At 45.5% G+C, this 17,877-nt stretch overlaps 1 protein-coding gene across 2 annotated transcripts in view; it reads right to left on the reverse strand.

The window, feature by feature from the left end:
- LOC105019999 (xin actin-binding repeat-containing protein 2) overlaps positions 1-17,398 on the reverse strand; it is a 43,439-nt gene extending 26,041 nt beyond the window's left edge. Inside the window, exons 1-3 of one of the 2 annotated variants that reach the window (XM_010886612.3) lie at positions 17,319-17,398; positions 16,608-16,889; positions 3,123-3,243 (exon numbers count right to left, since the gene is read on the reverse strand). In XM_010886612.3, the coding sequence (XP_010884914.2) occupies positions 3,123-3,243; positions 16,608-16,832 (346 nt within the window). In that variant the 5' untranslated portion in view covers positions 16,833-16,889; positions 17,319-17,398. The remainder of the gene's footprint in view (positions 1-3,122; positions 3,244-16,607; positions 16,890-17,318) is intronic. The other variant, XM_020042281.2, reaches the window with a different exon arrangement.
- Positions 17,399-17,877: the final 479 nt, after the last annotated feature.

Below are 17,877 nucleotides of genomic sequence, written 5' to 3' on the forward strand. Positions count from 1 at the left end.
ATTGCACACACATTTCCTGTTCCCAGAGTGTAAATAAACTTGCCCAGAATATCTTAGAGTGTATGGTGGAGAACATGTACGTGCAGTTTATCAGCTATCTAACGCCTGCAGGCCTTCAAAGGGTTAATAATGAACGTGATTCCAAAGTCCAGTAATCATTTTTTAAGGCCCATTTTAAGTAGATTTATTTTCGAGGCAACTTTTCTGCTCACCGTTTAGTCTATGGACAATAGCGGTTTAATAGTTTTGTGTTGCTTCTGCTGCCTGGGGTTGTGCATTCCTAAATAAAATACCCAAGCGCCCTGGGTCTGTGGGATAATAACACTTAATGGAAGGTAATGGGAGGATGTGAACTTTTTTAGTTTCAAAAAGCCCCAAGAGAAACACTGGGGAGAAATACGTCAATCTGAATGACTGTAACTCCAATTTCCAATTCAAGATGATATCCCTAAGCTCCTCCAACAGCCTTTATTTGTGTGAAATCCTCAAACAAATTTCCCTTTAGGTAATAGTATTAAGTGAGACTTACCTCAGCAGAACACATCCCCGGGTACTATTTTGCCCAACAAAACATCACTACGGTTTTGACTGTATCTAGCATACAAAACACACCTCAAAACATACTTTGACCGTGAACATTAGAAACTGCACAAAAATGGCGTTTGGACCCACAGGTGTGTGCACTCTACGAAACCAGACCCAGGGTGAGGTGGGATACCCAAGAGACGTTGTAAACAAGGACATCTATTTAAAAGCCAAAGCATGCTGGTTTTGTGGGTCACACTGGTGCCTGTTTTAAAGCACAAAAGCCCAGCGTGTCATTTTGCAGGACTTGATTCACCGCGGTGGCTTTGGACAAAGACCTCCTTGGGTCCCTATGCCACCCAGTCTACGTGGTAGATCACATGGCGCTGTCACCAACATGACTCTGTCGATCAGTCAACTCTCGTCAGTCCCCATCACGTCACAGCCACACCGGTCAACAGAGGCCAGAGGCTTCCAGCTTAAGCAACACAGTGATTTATGGTGGGCAAAGAGTTTCATATGACCGACAGCAAATTTGAGGGTGACACTGGGTGTAATGTCTTTGTATGTGTGTGTGTGTGTGTGTGTGTGTGTGTGTGAAAATTTTTATTTGTTGTCCTCGAGACTGAATTGCGTGCAATTTCAACAAAGACCGCTAACACACCCGTGAGTTGTCAACACAATTCCGCTGAAACCACTCTCACACTTGAGCGCACTCTTGCTCCGAAATCACCACATATCGACATGGATTTCTGACGTTTGTCCAGGCAGATGAAAGGTCTATATACACATGACTTAAAAACGGAGATGGCGGGTCGGCCGGTTAAGCCGCCGACTTTGACAAGTTGTTTGCCTGAATCCACGGAGAGACAGAAGAAAAGTGGAACAAATGGATGTTGGCAGCATTCTCAACGCATAAGATCCACACACTCAAGGATCCTCAGTGACTAGGCTGGAAACGTAGATCCCTGTACCAGGAGGATGTGTCCCCTTGTTAACCAACACAATCCGCTAAAAGTTTGGTAAACCGAGCTCTGCCAGATGGCTCCGACAGGTTGTCAGCAGCATGGGGGACTGACGTCAACAGTGCTGATCGGATACACTTTGCGGTCAATTATGGAAGAGCAAGTTGATGTTTTTTTTAAAGAAAAGGGCATTCTATCCACAAACATAAAAAGCCAAGCTATTGACCGGTAGATTGCTTCCAGGAACATCGCTTTTTCCCGCACATTTCCTAGCAATTAACCTTAGACTTAGGTAATGTGGCTACGGCCCCCTGACCTTAACCCTCACTGTGATAACTAACCTAAACCCTGACCTTAACCCTCACTGTGATAACTAACCTAAACCCTGACCTTAACCCTCACTGTGATAACTAACCTAAACCCTGACCTTAACCCTCACTGTGATAACTAACCTAAACCCTGACCTTAACCCTCACTGTGATAACTAACCTAAACCCTGACCTTAACCCTCACTGTGATAACTAACCTAAACCCTGACCTTAACCCTCACTGTGATAACTAACCTAAACCCTGACCTTAACCCTCACTGTGATAACTAACCTAAACCCTGACCTTAACCCTCACTGTGATAACTAACCTAAACCCTGACCTTAACCCTCACTGTGATAACTAACCTAAACCCTGACCTTAACCCTCACTGTGATAACTAACCTAAACCCTGACCTTAACACTCACTGTGATAACTAACCTAAACCCTGACCTTAACCCTCACTGTGATAACTAACCTAAACCCTGACCTTAACCCTCACTGTGATAACTAACCTAAACCCTGACCTTAACCCTCACTGTGATAACTAACCTAAACCCTGACCTTAACCCTCACTGTGATAACTAACCTAAACCCTGACCTTAACTGTCACTGTGATAACTAACCTAAACCCTAACTATAACCTCACTATCTATAGACATCTGCTTCCACTTCACCCATAGAGGTTTAACTCCTTCACTTCAACCTCAGTCGTTCAACTCCTTCACCTCAAACGTAGTCATTTAACTCTTCACTTCACCATGTGAACTGGATCTCACTCCCCTCTTAGTTCATGTCCTTGGTTGGTCTCCACACATGTAAATCATTTACAGTGAAACAGTTTACTGAGCGCTCCAAGACGATTTATCTCTAAGGACCTTTCCAATGAAAACATGGAAATGCAACACTTTACCCTGTAGCACTAAAAGGACAACACATAACGCAACCACTTGGCAGCTTCCCCATCACAGTAATGGAAGCACTAGGTTTATATCTGGTTGCTAATTTTCTGCCCTGAACGGCACTCTGTCTGCCTGACAATCCATTCCCAAGGTGGACTGGATCCCTCGCACGATGCTTAAGCACATCCTCAGCACACACAAGCATGTCTTCTGATATTTCCACCAAATAAACACACAAGCATCGCATTCTGGAGCTACACAAGTGGACATTTTGATATTCGAAAAGCTGTGAACGCCAGGTTGTGCTGAAGGAACAGTCCTCAGGAAGGAATGAATGTGTGAGAGGTTATGAATTGTTATGTATAGGTATGTGTATTCATGTATAGTCATGTTTAGTCACGTGTAGTTATGTATAGTACTTACAGGGAATGGGGTCTTGAGATGAAGCCATCTTCTTTCCAGGTGAATGGTCCCTCCTCTGCTGCACCTGAGAGTTACTGGCTGGGGCTCTTCTGGACAGGGTGGACTGTATGGCTCTCACTTCCTGGTTAGGGAAAGAGATGGAAGGAGGGGGGGGGGGGGGGGGGGCAGGGGGGCGGTGAGCACAGTATCGCAGGAAACACCTTTGGTTTCCCAGAACGGGGTGGTGGAGATCGAGATACAGGCAATAGCACAAGGTCATAATGCAAAAACCTCACACACACACACTCACGCACGCACAAGAAGTCTGACAAATTATACACCTGGTATGGTGTTATTTTGTTTGTCACAGAATCCCTTGCCAACAGTGGAACATTGCGAAACGGGTGATGGAACGCAAAGATGTCTGTTGGCTGGAGGACAAACAGAACTGTGAACTTACAGGGCAAACACTGACGACCTTCACTGCAACGTGCAAAACAGGCGTAGACCGGAAAGTTACAGAAAACAACACACTTCAGTGAATTTCAATTAGCTAACTCTGTGTGTGTGTGTGTGTGTGTGTGTGTGTAACATCTTAAGGCATATCGTCTTCAACAGAATTCTAGGAATTCAACCGCTGTGTAAGACAAAATGCCATAATATAATACAAAAAGTGTTTTTGTAATTGGCTCGTCCTTGAGGCACATAATCTTGGGACTCCTGAAGCGTTTTTGTCCAATGTGAAACCAGAAAATGAAACATGCCTCTTGCAAATCAGCTCTGCTAGCAACAAACACAAACCTACAGTACGTGTTGTTTACCAAAAAAACTATTTGCAAGTCAAATGTTCTCCCCCGTGGCATTTTCTATTTAGACTCACAATCAAAGAAACAAGTTTTTGAGGCAAATTTGGGACAAAAATCACACAAGCACACACACCTAGTATTTTGAAGGACATGTCCGTGAGAAGGACGGCTTGTGAAAGCTTGGTCGAAGGCAACGCAGCAGCAGCCACACAGCTGACACATTTTTCTAACGCTGTGATTATGTGAGTTAGCTGCCGGCGGGCCTCAGAACAGTGTTGAGATCTGTTGAGATCCTTAGTCTCCTGCGATGGCAGAAGGTGACTAACGGAGCAAACCTCAAAGCAAATGCTCCGTGCAATGTGAGCGTCCCGCTCTTGGTCTCGACAGACTCTTCAACAGTAAGCACTTCTGTGAAACCTGTTTTTGTCTCCTGTTAGGGAATAACGTGAAAATAATGTGTGTCTGCGAACTGGGGATTGATGCTATGGGGGGGTGGGGGGGTTTGGAGTGTTAGGCTAGAGACCTGAGATCCATCCACCTGAAGCCCAAATCACTGGAGGCTGGTACTACCAAAATAAGTTTCTTACCCAGAATATCTGTTAATTCTGTTATTTATGTAAATGTGTCTTTACAGACCTGAACCTTGTGATTGCTTATTTTTCTCTCGGGTGAATGAACCGTCGTAATGGAAAACCTGGAGGGTTTATTTTCTGTACGTGGACGTATTTCCACAAGTCCAAACAATAACAGCCTACACAGGTACGTGTTGGAGATTGGCTTCTGAAGGAATTATGAGAGTGTTCCAGTTGAGGACGTGTGATCTTAATGGGAGAGAAAGCAAGCTTGTGATTTTCTTCATAGGAGCAAGTCTTTCATTTAATTAGGTGGTCTAGCGGTTAGAATATCTGACCAGTAACCAAAAGGCTGCTTGATTGAATCCCTGACCCGGCAAGTGTTTTCTTTTTCGGTCTCTAGGCAAAGCGGCTAACGCTTATTCCTCCCTGAGGACATCATCATTGCAGCCCCACGACACCTCTCCAAATATGTGGCACAATTCACTCAGACCTTTAAAAATATTAAAGCATTTATACATTTTGTCATTTTGGATAGCCCTGAATAAAGTAGTAGACTGTGAATAAAATAATTTACTCTGAAAGAAGTCCATCAATATAAAAAGCACTTCTTTTAAAGAATACATTTTTCAAATCAGCCACTGTCCTCCTGACACATTAGCAGCACCCGTCAAAATCCGAAATGTCTAACAAAGCACAGATAGGTTTATTTGGAAGCGGTGGGGAGTGGTGTTACCGGAGGACTTCAGAGTCAGTGGAAAACCGGAGGTATTTCTATCTGGCATTATAACTCTGCCGTGAAAATGGCTGGCATGGGGATTCAGACGGGATTAAAATTACAGATGTTGTGATTTGCGCACGTAATTATACTACCCGACCTCCCCCGGTAAAACGAATACTGTGCTGGGATTTAATCCTCCAGGGGGACTTTGGAGTAATGTCTCCTGTAAATAATAACACTCCACTACAAGCAGCTTGTGTACAAGAATCCAGGTGCACATTATTTCACAGCAGGTGGTATATTTTCACTGATTTCATTGGACAGGGCCCCAGGCTTGAGGTCCTCTGTGGTGAAGACATTCCACTCTGAGCTCTCAACCGTTGCTCCAGCTCGAAACAGGGTGTTTTTCTGCTCGTCTCCGCTAACACGCCTCGGCATCTCCAGTCCCGAAGAAAAATGGGGATCTGATATATGACGGTCGGGACTGCTATTTCTCCCGGAGCTCGCTGTCATAAAACCAGCTCCGGTCCTCCTCCATATGTTCCCAATGTCTTTCCAGCAGCTTCTAGGCCAGCTTAGGGAATTGCTCCCCCCGGCCCCCCAGCCCCCCACCCCTCGCGACAGACTGACATTGTTAATAAGGTACGTGCTTCAGGAGTTCTGTCTATTAGCCATCGGCTGCGGAGATAATCCTCCGAAAAAAAAGACTTGATCCTCTTAAGTGCGTCTCACTAATGAAATAAATGCCACCCGTCCGCGGCTGTTTCATCCGCGACATTAATACTGTAAAGGCAGCAGGTGCAGTGGTCCAGCCCAACGCCATGGCTGATGGGGAAACTAGTCAGGGTTAAACGGCGTCATTGACATTTGGTCCGTCCCACGGCGCAGATCAGGGGGTGACAATGCGATCTGTTGTTTTCCGTCGGTCACAGACTGCATTACTCTGCAAGCTACAACCTAGGTCAGCGCGTCATAGTGCCTGTGGAAGATCCCTCCCTCCGACTGCTGGGCAAAGGACTAGTTGGGGTTGCTGAGGTAAAAGGCAACTCACAGTGACCGAGTCACCACTTGGAGGAAATGTTTGTTTTAAATTACATGACACACACACACACACACACACTCACTCACTCCCAGACCACCAAGCCTGCTGTCTCCTGGATTGGGGTCCACATGTTGAGAAAGCCGCCTTATTGCTTTTCTGGCGCAACACGACGCGGCCAAGGTTTAAAGATGACTCACAGAGAGGATGGATAAACACCACAGAGACAGACCATAAGGCATCTGTCCTTCTGTTAGAGGGATCCTAAACCAATGTTCTGTCTTACCTAACGGAGACAATGTTCTGTCTTACCTAACGGAGACAATGTTCTGTCTTACCTAACGGAGACAATGTTCTGTCTTACCTAACGGAGACAATGTTCTGTCTTACCCAACGGAGACAATGTATTGACTTCCAGCACCACAGAAGTGCTGTACCGTGGACCATGTACCTGAAGATGGATTGGACTTTCCTGTCCTCTACAGATTTAGTTTCTGGTTTGGAAGCTTTTGCTTAAGCAGCAGATGCTTTCCGTGTTTGAAAGTCATCCAGGAGAACTACACAGACTCCAGAGTCTCATCCAGACCTTGGCAGGAGTGTCTCTTTCCTTGTAGTCATTTGTTTGCATCCAATACAATAAGCTCTCCCCACAATCCAATAGTTTGCCATGAACGATTTTGTACAGCACGATTTCGTATATTGACTGTGGTCATTATTAGTAAGCTCCAGCACACTGAGATCCACCCAAATCAATATTTCAAGCCCTCTCAAGCCAACACTCACAAAAGAGTCGCAGAGAGGCTAGACAGAAGGAGGTGAGAGTAGGGGTGAGACGGACTGAGAGTGAATGCTGGTGAGAGGAAGGGGGACACAAAAAGGGAGAGGGAGAAGACAGAGCGATGTGGCTAAAACAGAGCGATGTGGCTAAGACGGAGAGATGTGGCTAAAACAGAGATAGGGACAGGAACAACAAAGACAGGGGAACATGTACAGAGAGATAAAGACAGACTGAACAGAGATGGAGAAACAAAGACAGACTGAACAGATATAGAGAGATAAAGACAGACTGAACAGAGATGGAGAAACAAAGACAGACTGAACAGATATAGAGACAAAGACACACTGACCAGAGATAAAGAGACAAACAGAGACTGATCAGAGATAGAAAGACAAAGACACACTGACCAGAGATAAAGAGACATACAGACACTGATCAGAGATAGAAAGACAAAGACACACTGACCAGAGATAAAGAGACAAACAGAGACTGATCAGAGATTGAAAGACAAAGACACACTGACCAGAGATAAAGAGACAAACAGACACTGATCAGAGATAGAAAGACAAAGACACACTGACCAGAGATAAACAAAGACAGATTGCAAACAGATAAACATAGAGAAACAGTCATGATGGAGTGTGCCCAGCTTGGTTGCGACATCACCAAGCTGGTTTTTGAGGGTGATTAAACGCATCTGTCTGGCCAGGCCAGATGCACACACAAACGCTAAACAGCAGTGTGAGCTAGACAAACAGAAAGCCAGACAGAAGTGCCATGTGTTTCATGTGTAAAGAGGACTGTTCTGCACACCAGGCACATCCTAGCAGTTTTCCAGACCAAGAAAAGCCCCAGCTAGAGTCAAACACTATGTCCCAATCCCTGAACGGCTCCGGGTCATTATCGATCCGTGTAGGCTAGTTTACACTGGACCTGTGGTGGGTGTAGCAGGAAGTACTCCGCATTGAAAGAACATTGTTAGATAATCATCTGTTCCACTGAAAATTCTTGAGAGGTGTATTTAGAGACAGGGTCAGGGACAGAGGGTTAAGTACAACAAGTCAACATGAATGTGAAATGTACTCATTGTGTTTCACCACAGAGAGTTCGTTTAGGAAACACAGTCCTCAGAAACAACGTAACAGTTTCAACGGCTCTCTTTGTCTTCCTATTTCTTTGTATGTCTCCCTGAGTGACTCTCACTCTTCCTGCCTCACTATCTGCCTCATAATCTCTTTCTATCACTCTTGCTCTGTTTCTCTGACTACGCCATTTAACTTTATCTCTCTCTTCCCACTGGATCTATGCGTAATGGATGCAAATCATGTTTCACTCTCTTTCATCAGGTTCCTCAGCCTTCTTGTGTTCGCTGAGTGCTGCCAACTCTATTTGACACTATTTATATGTACAAACGACGGGTCTAAACCAGACACTTCCAGAACTTTACCCTCTCAATTTCCAGTCATTTACTTTTGACATAAGCTGATTCGGGCTCAATGCTGATGTGTATTTTGTGGATATGGGCCAGAACAGTATGTTTTTGGGGGGTTTTAGACAGTAAGAAAAACTAAACAGGCAACTGTGAATGTATGCTAAGATGGTTTGACCTCCCTCCCCTTAACTGAGCTGCAGTTAACAATTAAACCGTCAAGGATGTCAGGCAGAACACCGTTCTCTATATAAAAATACGGGAAGAAAAAAAAAGCTCCTCCGTTACACAGAAGGGTTTCACCATGGCAACCATCCCCTTAGCAGCCAGGTATGTGTGAGGGGACGTCGTGGATAACACCGCCTTATTTGTCTCCACGTAAATGATTAAAGCGTGCCGTCCGCGGCCGCGCAGCGATCAGCTAGTGCGCGTGCTCCCGACGCTGCCCCGCGTGTCGTCGTTGCCTTCGGGGTGGGGGAGATAAGGCCCAGGGGGAGACATCGTTCCAGCGGCGGTAGAAGTGGTGGTGGGAGGGGGGGGGGGGGGGGTGATAAGGAATACGGTAAACAGCTGGAGAGGAACGTGTGTAATGAGCGTAGCAGGGAGAACGCCAGTGGAATTCCTTTTTCTGAGGTGGAGGTATAATTGAGTTGATGGAATTATACGAGCCGCTGAGCTATGAGGGCAGCGCCAAACAAGACTGGAACAATGGAGCGAGTTCGGTTTGTGTGTGTGTGTGTGTGTGTGTGTGTGTGTCTGTGCGTGTGTGCGCGTGCATACCAGAACCTGAATGTCAACATGACATTTGCGAATTAGCACTTCCGAAAGCGTAAACGCAGCGACAAACCCTGAGCACCACGGGCGACGTGTATGCGCATGATGCAAACAGCCCACGCTCAATGCGTCGCACGTTGCAGTCTCAAGTGCCGAGTCAGTGGATGATTCATCACAAGTACAGTAAAGCTATAGTACAGTATATTCTAAGCACAGTTCCAAAGCCTCCATAAACGTGCAAGTAAAGTGTGCTTCTGTGATCCGTTCAACAACTACAAGAGGTACCGTGGCACCCTAGGGAGCTGCTTAAAGTTAGGCCTACATTCCGGAACATTCCGTGTTCACAAGTTTGTTATAATATAGCGCGTTATTACTATAGTTTCGTATATTTTCACCGGACCTGTGAGTCTTAACGTATCATAGAAATGTGTAGGATGTGAAGTCATACAAAATGGCCTCCGTCGAGTGCAACAGGGCAATACTTTCAGGGAGCACTTTCTAGTTCCCGAGCTCTAACTTTAATCCCACTGGCTAATATTACACCAAAGCTCCCGGAGTCTCGAAAATAGAACTACACCCTCACATTCCCAACCGCTAAGGCCATCACCCGAATGTGTGCAGACAGCATGAGTGAGTATTCGACTGGCCTTTGGGATGTGTCACCCTGAAAGCTACCCCGTGACATCAGCCGCCACCGTCGGCGTGTTTGGCGTGCGCGTGGTCCGGACCGTCCGTCTCCGAGGGCCCCCGGTAGGACATCCAGAAACAAACCACGAGGAATACCGTCCTGGTGAAATGACAGGACGGAGACAGGACGGGTCACGGTGTGCCTCTGAGTGAAACTCGCCGTGGGGGCAACAGGGATGCATGGCACACACTGTCTGAACACCCCCGCCCCCCCCCCCCCCCCATGTGTTTGTCTATGTTATGATTTTATTGATAAAGAGACAGTGGGAAGGACATAGGTGAGAGTGTGACTAGTCAAACACCCATTGGAGCTGTGTGTCTGCCAGCCTAAGCCCACATGAAACTTCTTTACAGAAACGGTTTGAAAGGTTGTAGCTCAGCTGCTGAACGTCATGAAGGGACACCACAGACTAGCCAGGGACACCAAAGACTAGCCAGGGACACCAAAGACAAACCAGTCTACATTACAAGGGGTGTCGTCCTCCTTTACAGCTCGTTTCACCAAAATATGTGTGGTGCCGCTACGCCCCACTGGCCCATCTCCATCTATCAGGCTAGCTTAGTCAACAAGGTATCAACAAGGTATCAGCACTATGACACCAGCCAAACGGTTTGGTGATTTACACGTCTACAAGCCAGCCGTGACGGTCAGTGTTTTAAGCCAGAATCCTACCACATCCTGATACATCCCAGCTGCAGACTGAAACCCTAGTGGGAGTGTGCAGCCTTAGTAGATATCACTACCCCCCTGATTAAATAACGTTTTGGGTTGTCTTCGTGTTTTGGACAGAAATGTAGATGTAGACATGATGTTCTATGGGTGAATATTTGGGCCAGTCTGGGTCAAAGTCCAGAACAGTCTCCAGTCCCAGCGAGTCCAAAGCACGGCTGATTGTCATAGAAAGGGCTTGGGTGTTCCAGTATTTTCTATTTTACGTTTCTGTAAATTGAACCCATTTACAAAGTATTAGAGAGAGAAATCTGCTTTGAGTTTGTTGCTCCTAATCCAGTAAAATAGTCATGTTAAGATAAAGCAACATTTTGTTGTTAGCACATTTGAGCCGTCTCAACCGTTGCTGCCTTTAAAACACGGAAGGGTTTTGCAAACCCGAAATTGGTGTGTGTTCGTGCGAGTGTGTCTGTGTGAGAGAGTAAGAGAGTGACAGGAGTTCTTAAGAAAGGATCACAAAGGTTGTCCTTCGCATTGATTGGATTGTGCCAGTGTTAGGAGTACCTCTCTACAAGAGACACCATAATGAGATGACCTGTGTGCAGTCTACATCCTAAATGTTGCTGGCTCTCAGTTTTAACAAGCTGGAGTTGACTGGACCAAATCTGGATTATAAATGTGCTCTACTGAATTCTACTGTGCTGTATTGCACTTTTCTTTACTATAATGTACTGAACTGTGCTCTACTGTTCTGTATTGTATTTTTCTTTACTGAACTATACTCTACTGTTCTGTACTGCAGTTTTATGTAAAGTATTGTCATGAACTTGACTGTACTCTTCTCTATTGTGCTGTTGTGTCCACTTTACTGGCCACAGATGTAATGTGTTTAAATTAAACTCAACATGCTCTAGATTACTGCATCATTATAGTAGGAATGGCTTTCAGATGGTGACAAGCATCCCGAACATCAATGTGACAATCATCCCCCCACTTCCCCTCAATGCTCATTAACAAGATTTGACTTAGAACACCAAAAATAGACATGAAATAAAGCTCTTCTTTTCCTCTTTTCAACAAGAGTAAATATGAATGAATAATTCCATCATTCAACTTTTCATACATGTAACAAGTAAGACAATTCATATATCAACCTTCACAAATAGAAAATGCAGAAATGCCTCTCACCTCAGTGGTTTGAGATTCTGACCTAAATTGACCGCATAGAGAATGACTGAGATCCCACTGCAGGGTTCTTCCCAAAGGAATGTGAGCTTATTAATAGGCCTAATTTTTTTTTATAAATGCCTATAAAAACCTTGCAAATCTAACCGATGGGAAACGGAGACAAATACGTTGAAAAACCTGCCGGCACACACTGCCGTTTCTGAATAATAGATGGGTCTTGACTATTTTGGGAGGGAAAAAAAAGAAGACATTTGAACGGGTAGGTGTATAGTGTGCCGTTTGCAATACGTTTACAATCCCCCGCCAAACCAGACGCAAACATAGGTCAAATAAAACACAGGTTATCTAATGGTTAAAATGGGACTGTCACATCCTAGACTCTGTCTGAACTCGCATTGCCATGGAAATGGAACCCCGTTGAATGGGGAGCAATCAGGGAAACGCTAAACATAGGGACTGTGACGCATGTTTCACTGTAGTGCCAGTCATGGAGGCGTCCAAAGAGCAGCCAAAACATGAGTATTGTAACACAACAACACACAGAGAACAAAACACTAATGCACTACACCACCAATAAGTTGCTTTGGAAAAAGACTACTGAAAAGAGACAGAGGTAGAGTAATAGACCATTGGTCCACAGGTTCCTGTTGGTCCAGGGACACAGTGAGTCAGGAAACACCAAGTAGTTTCGTGGGGTCACCACCAGGGGGTAGCCTCACCTCCCCTGATCACTGCGGTGAGGCCATGAAGGACATACATCACAGCCCTGGAATCACCCCATGGACCCTGCTAAGCACTGTGACAGATGACCCCTGTGACAACCAACCCCTAGTTTCCTGTTTGAGTTTGGCTCCGTTCAATTTGTCAGACTAGCTGTTTCAGAGTCCCACCTGTTTTGACATTTATCTTTTATGGATTGACTTAAACCACTACGGCATTCATAAAGAATGTATCCTTACAGGGCTACGAAGGAAAAGCTGTCAGCCAGTCAGCTGGTCTGCTTGAGCGGAAAAACAATCCCTCCTCTCCAGGCATACACCGGTGCGTTGCTTAACATCTGCGGCTAACGGACATGTAGCACGTACTCCTCATTCGACGGAATCAGTTTTGGCAGTACTCGCCCAGCGTTGCCCGGCCATGATCCATTGTTCACGATCATGTCTGACCTCCCGGTGGCATCCGAGGCATTCCACCCTATACATAATTTAAAGAAATCCCACAGAGAATGCGGATGTTTCATTAAGTATGTATTACCAAGCCTACAGATGAGGCCGGCGGCTGGGTCGTGTTTTACGGCGGGCCGCAGACATCTTTTACTAGCTGCCTTTTGAGCGCTCACGACTCTACGTGACCCTGGGCTCCATGCACTCTCTCCTGAAATGTTGTAAAGGGATATTTAAATATAGCAGAAACCGGAGGTACACCTTCGGTAGAGGAAAATGAAAGGACATTTGATGGACATTCATCGGGAATGCAGTTTCAGATAGAAAGGTCAGGGCGTATCAGGTCAGGGATGCATTTTACAGTGATGAGCATCATCAGCAGGGCGGTTGCCAGGAATCCTGGGCCCCCTGAAAAGGTACATGCCCAGGCCCCTTCACGTATGGACGGCATTGATAGTATGTTGATCAGTGGGCCCCCCCACAGTGGGCAAAATCCACCTTTCCCCCATTTTAGCTACTGCCCTGATCAGCAGTGTTCACAAAATCATACACACATGGCAGGGTTTTTTTGTTGAAATGTACTTTCTTAAAAAATAAGACATGCAGAAGAAAGAATGAATTGCACTGTGTATGGTAGAATGAAAACTGCAATTGACCGAAGAAATAGAGGAAGGACTGAGTCATCAGCTTGGATAGCAATACAAGTAGTTGTTATGGCTTTCTTCCACTGTGTCTAACCAGGCTAGTCTAAACATAGTTAACGAGACGTGGCTTTCCCTGAAATACAACATTTCACTCACTACAAGATGATGTATTTACTGTGTATTTGAGACACAGGCCGTTTATTCTGAGCCAAAGAATGTCTGTGAAAGATTGCATCTTTAAGATCTTTGGCATCCATGCAGTGTTGTGCTCCCAACGAAGCAGTCATCTGGGAAAATGTCCTTTCCCATCTTGACTCCCTCTCCCACCCCAGCCTTCATTCCAGCCTGTCTCCTTTCCTCTCCATGGATTCTGATGTTAAGCTGGCAGTTCTTTAAGATGAAAGAAGAACTCCATTGTCATTGATCACTCCATTGAAATTGCCAAGCTCCTCCAAAATCCCACTTTTTTTGGAAAAACTGGATCTCACCTCTCTACACGTGACCTCACTCTGTGTCTTACTGTGTGAGATACCTCCAGAAATCACGATGGCAACCAAAATGAGGTTCAGGTGTTCAGTGGGTCCCTTGGGGAGGGGGACAGGGGGACGGGACACTGGTGTGTTTTAAGAGCTTAGAATTACATTGGAATTCAGACACTGGAGAATGCTAACTGAGAATGACTGCTGAGGTATGGAAGATTGATAACTGAGACAACCTAAATCAACTAAACTGGAAACTTTCATCTAGGTAACAGGTGAGCAAACTCTAAACACTAACAGATTGGATCCCTATAGAAATATTAATGAACTGTATGTTTGCACAGTACATGATTAATTAACCAATATAAATGCAAAAAGGCTGATATTAAAATTTACAATTCTGAATAAACACAGAAAAGAGCATGCTGGGAAATGCTCTAACCGAGGGTTTGTATGGTTTTTAAGGAACATCCATTTGTCATTTTGACTCTACAAGCTTGTTCAAATTCAGCTCACTGAGGAGAGTTTGTTGATTCAACACGTAATTTGAAGGCAACCTGTTGAAATTTAATTCTGACTCTGCTAAACCTTTGGGCAGATGGCTGAAGAAAGTTACAGGGTTATTTCCAAAGTCAATAACAGAATTAAATTAACACACTTTTAATAAATTCCGATCACACTGAGCGGAGTTGAACAAGTGGACATACATTCACAAATTAGCAAAAGATTTGTTTATCTTTCTTAAGTCCCCCCCCCCCCCCAACTCACAGAATAATGCTGATTAAGCGTTTGGTAAATTGGCTTTTTTTTAATCGCTCGGCTAAGAATGTAATAAAAACGACCTAACATAAAGATTCCCAGCTGGGCCTCTAATCATTTTTTTCTTGTCCGACCTTCTTTTTTGTCCTTTGTGATCTGAGGGAAACACCAGAACCCACAGATCCATATTAAATAAGGCTGAAGGGCCCAGTCCACATCTCAGCTGCACTTCCATCTGGTTGGTGGCGGGCCGCATGTGCCTAAAGGCCTTGTGCCACACTGCTCTCCGCTACAGCAGACATACCAATTACAGGGTTATATTTAAAATCCAGCATAACCATAAAGCACCGGGAATAGGCCTCAAATAACACAGTGTCGAATAACCATACTGCCTGTGAACGGCACTGGACTACACAGGCAGAATGTGCCACCTGCAGGTTTTACCTCACGGCCGACAGATTACAGAGTCAGTGCAGCTGGGAGACTGTGTCGAGGCCCCACTGAGAACTGCAGAACTGGGGGATGACTGTGGAACTAAACGCTGTGACTGAGTTGGACGCGGCGTTTCATTCAAGTTCATGCAACTTCTATGCATTATCCCACCCGTGGGTGCTGAACGCCGCTTCGCCGGAATAAGAGCGAAAGGGGCAACGGGGAAGTTGAGTGGTCCAATCGATTGTTTTCTTTTCTTTGCAAAGATGGAACTTGGGAAAAACCCGGGAACCCAGTTTAGGGTCAGACCCAACGTTCTGGCAAAACGATGCAGCCTCTGCAGCAGATTATATGGTATATGGAAATACTCCGGGGTCTAGTAACACCGGCTGACACCAGCGTGATATTAAAACCGTTTTCTCACCGGCGGACGTTTGGCTGCACGACGATGATCTCCCCAAAATGAGCCTGTTTTGCTCCCAAGTGTCTTAAATTTTCCTCGGGAAGCAGCCAGCTGTAGCGCGAAGGAAAACCAGGCGATGAGTCAATCACCCTCAACTTCAGCAAAAAGGGAAAAAGTAATCGCTTTCACCTGCATCAACAAACTTTTGGAAAATCCTTTGCCAAAGCCTGAATCATATTTCTCTGGCTTTCAGATTTTTCCCCCCAAGATACATACCAACACAATATGTCTGGTCAGAAGATGCTGCAAGTGGTAGAGCTTCATCCTTCTTGTTCTAACTGCTAACCACTGGGCCATGCAAAATTCACTGTACTATAAAACACATTTCACTTTCATTTCATCTTGTTCCATCTCACCAATTTAAACCATCCGTCTAACTTTGAAGAGTGAACTCTCTGGCTGTGAAAACTAAACGTAATTAAAAGTGGGGACAAAATCCAAAAAATAGGTGCTGTGCCAGGATTCATTTTTTTGCCAGTGGTTACACATAAGGCTTCCCACAGGATCTCAAATTGCAACCAGTAGAGTACACTTGGTCATGGTATTGAGTGGAAACGAAACACTTAAACAAGCAGCCGAGCTGATATTCTAAAAGCTGAGCAATGCCAATGGTCACCAGACCCGTCCCCATTGATACTGACACCACTCAATGTTCACCGGAAAGTACAGGTAGAAAAATAGACACTCAAACCACTTAAAAACTTTCCTCAGAAGCACAGAAAAGCATAAAAAGTTGAGTTCAATTTCTCACAGGAAATGTATGAGATAATTACCCGTCAGCAGTTTTATTTTATTTTTTTATAGTTCTGTCCATCTACAAAGCGCTCCGCCTCACAGTGAGTTGGCACACTGTTTTAATAGAAGATTTATTTCACACAAAAGCGAGCTGCCAGGGCACTTACTGTGTTGTCTGGTCCAGAGGGGTTCTCAAACATTCTCTTCAGGCTGCTCAAGGGGATGTCAAACCTCTCGATGGTCTTAGCAGTGAGCGGGTCCTCCCGGAGCACTCGGTCGTCTGCGGCCTCTGCCTGAGGGCCAGGGAGATACGACGAGGAGGAAACAGAGCCCGGGGTCGGCAGTGACTCGCCACTCACCACGTCCTCTCCGTTTCCTGATTGAATTTCCATTGTCGAGGAAACCGTATCCCCTCTCTTTTCCTCCGGGCAGAAGCAAACCGGGGAAACCTATTGTGTGACTCAGAATTAAAAGGAGAGAAAGGAAGAAAGAGAAGAAAAGGGGGGAGGGAGGATAGTGAGTGGGAGAAAGAGAGAGAGAGAGAGAGAGAGAGAGAGAAGTTCAAAACGAGTTGTTAAGCCTCTAGGGCCTCCCCCCCCCCTCTCTCTCTAGCTGTGGCCCAGTGACGGATATGGGCTCAGCAGGCTGATAGTCGCACAGACAGTGCAAAGAGGCTGGCCTTCAGGAAAGGAGAAAAGCAGAGAGGAGAGAGTGTTTCCCACTGACATAGTTTTTTGGACTTGGATGAAGCCCATGGTAATGTCAGCAACATAGCTAACAGAAAGAATTGTCAACGGGGACACACAAAGAGACAGGGACAGACAGAAGGACAACACTACAGATCGAATCATTAGAAAATAATAGAAGTATAATCTCACCTGCCTTTCATTTGTGATCCTGAAGCCAGGAACTGGAAGAACACAGAATCAACTGGGCAGATCCCCCTCCTCCGTCGGTGCCACCCATGTCCGGCTGGCAGGAAACCGTTGACACCCAGGCCTCCACCTTCACAGCGCCCATGCCTGAATCCTATCATGACTGGCTCAAAGCCCATTATTCCTGAACAAATCACGGATGCTCAGTCAGGTCATTGACCTCCCACCCCACTCACCCATGTGATGGTCGCTTTGTCCATTTATTTAACACACACAGACCTCCCTATCCTGGGAGGGGTTTCCTGTGCTAGGCATGGCTGAAGGTTTATTTGACTTGTCCTATGCTCTTGGAATACTGAATTTCTTTTGTCCCCCTGTGACGTTAAAACGTGGCTATGACGGCTGTGAGGTTTTTTTTTGTTTGTCAGGGAACTTTTCATTATTGGGATGGACGCTAACTGCACTGTGAGGAGTTCTGGACTTCCTCAATAAGATGATGCACTGAATAATCAACCCTGTGATGTAGCAACATGATCTTAAAAAGAACCTCGGAAGCAGCCTC

This window comes from Esox lucius, chromosome 22 (assembly GCF_011004845.1).
Source record: "Esox lucius isolate fEsoLuc1 chromosome 22, fEsoLuc1.pri, whole genome shotgun sequence".
Taxonomy (NCBI): Eukaryota; Metazoa; Chordata; class Actinopteri; order Esociformes; family Esocidae; genus Esox; species Esox lucius.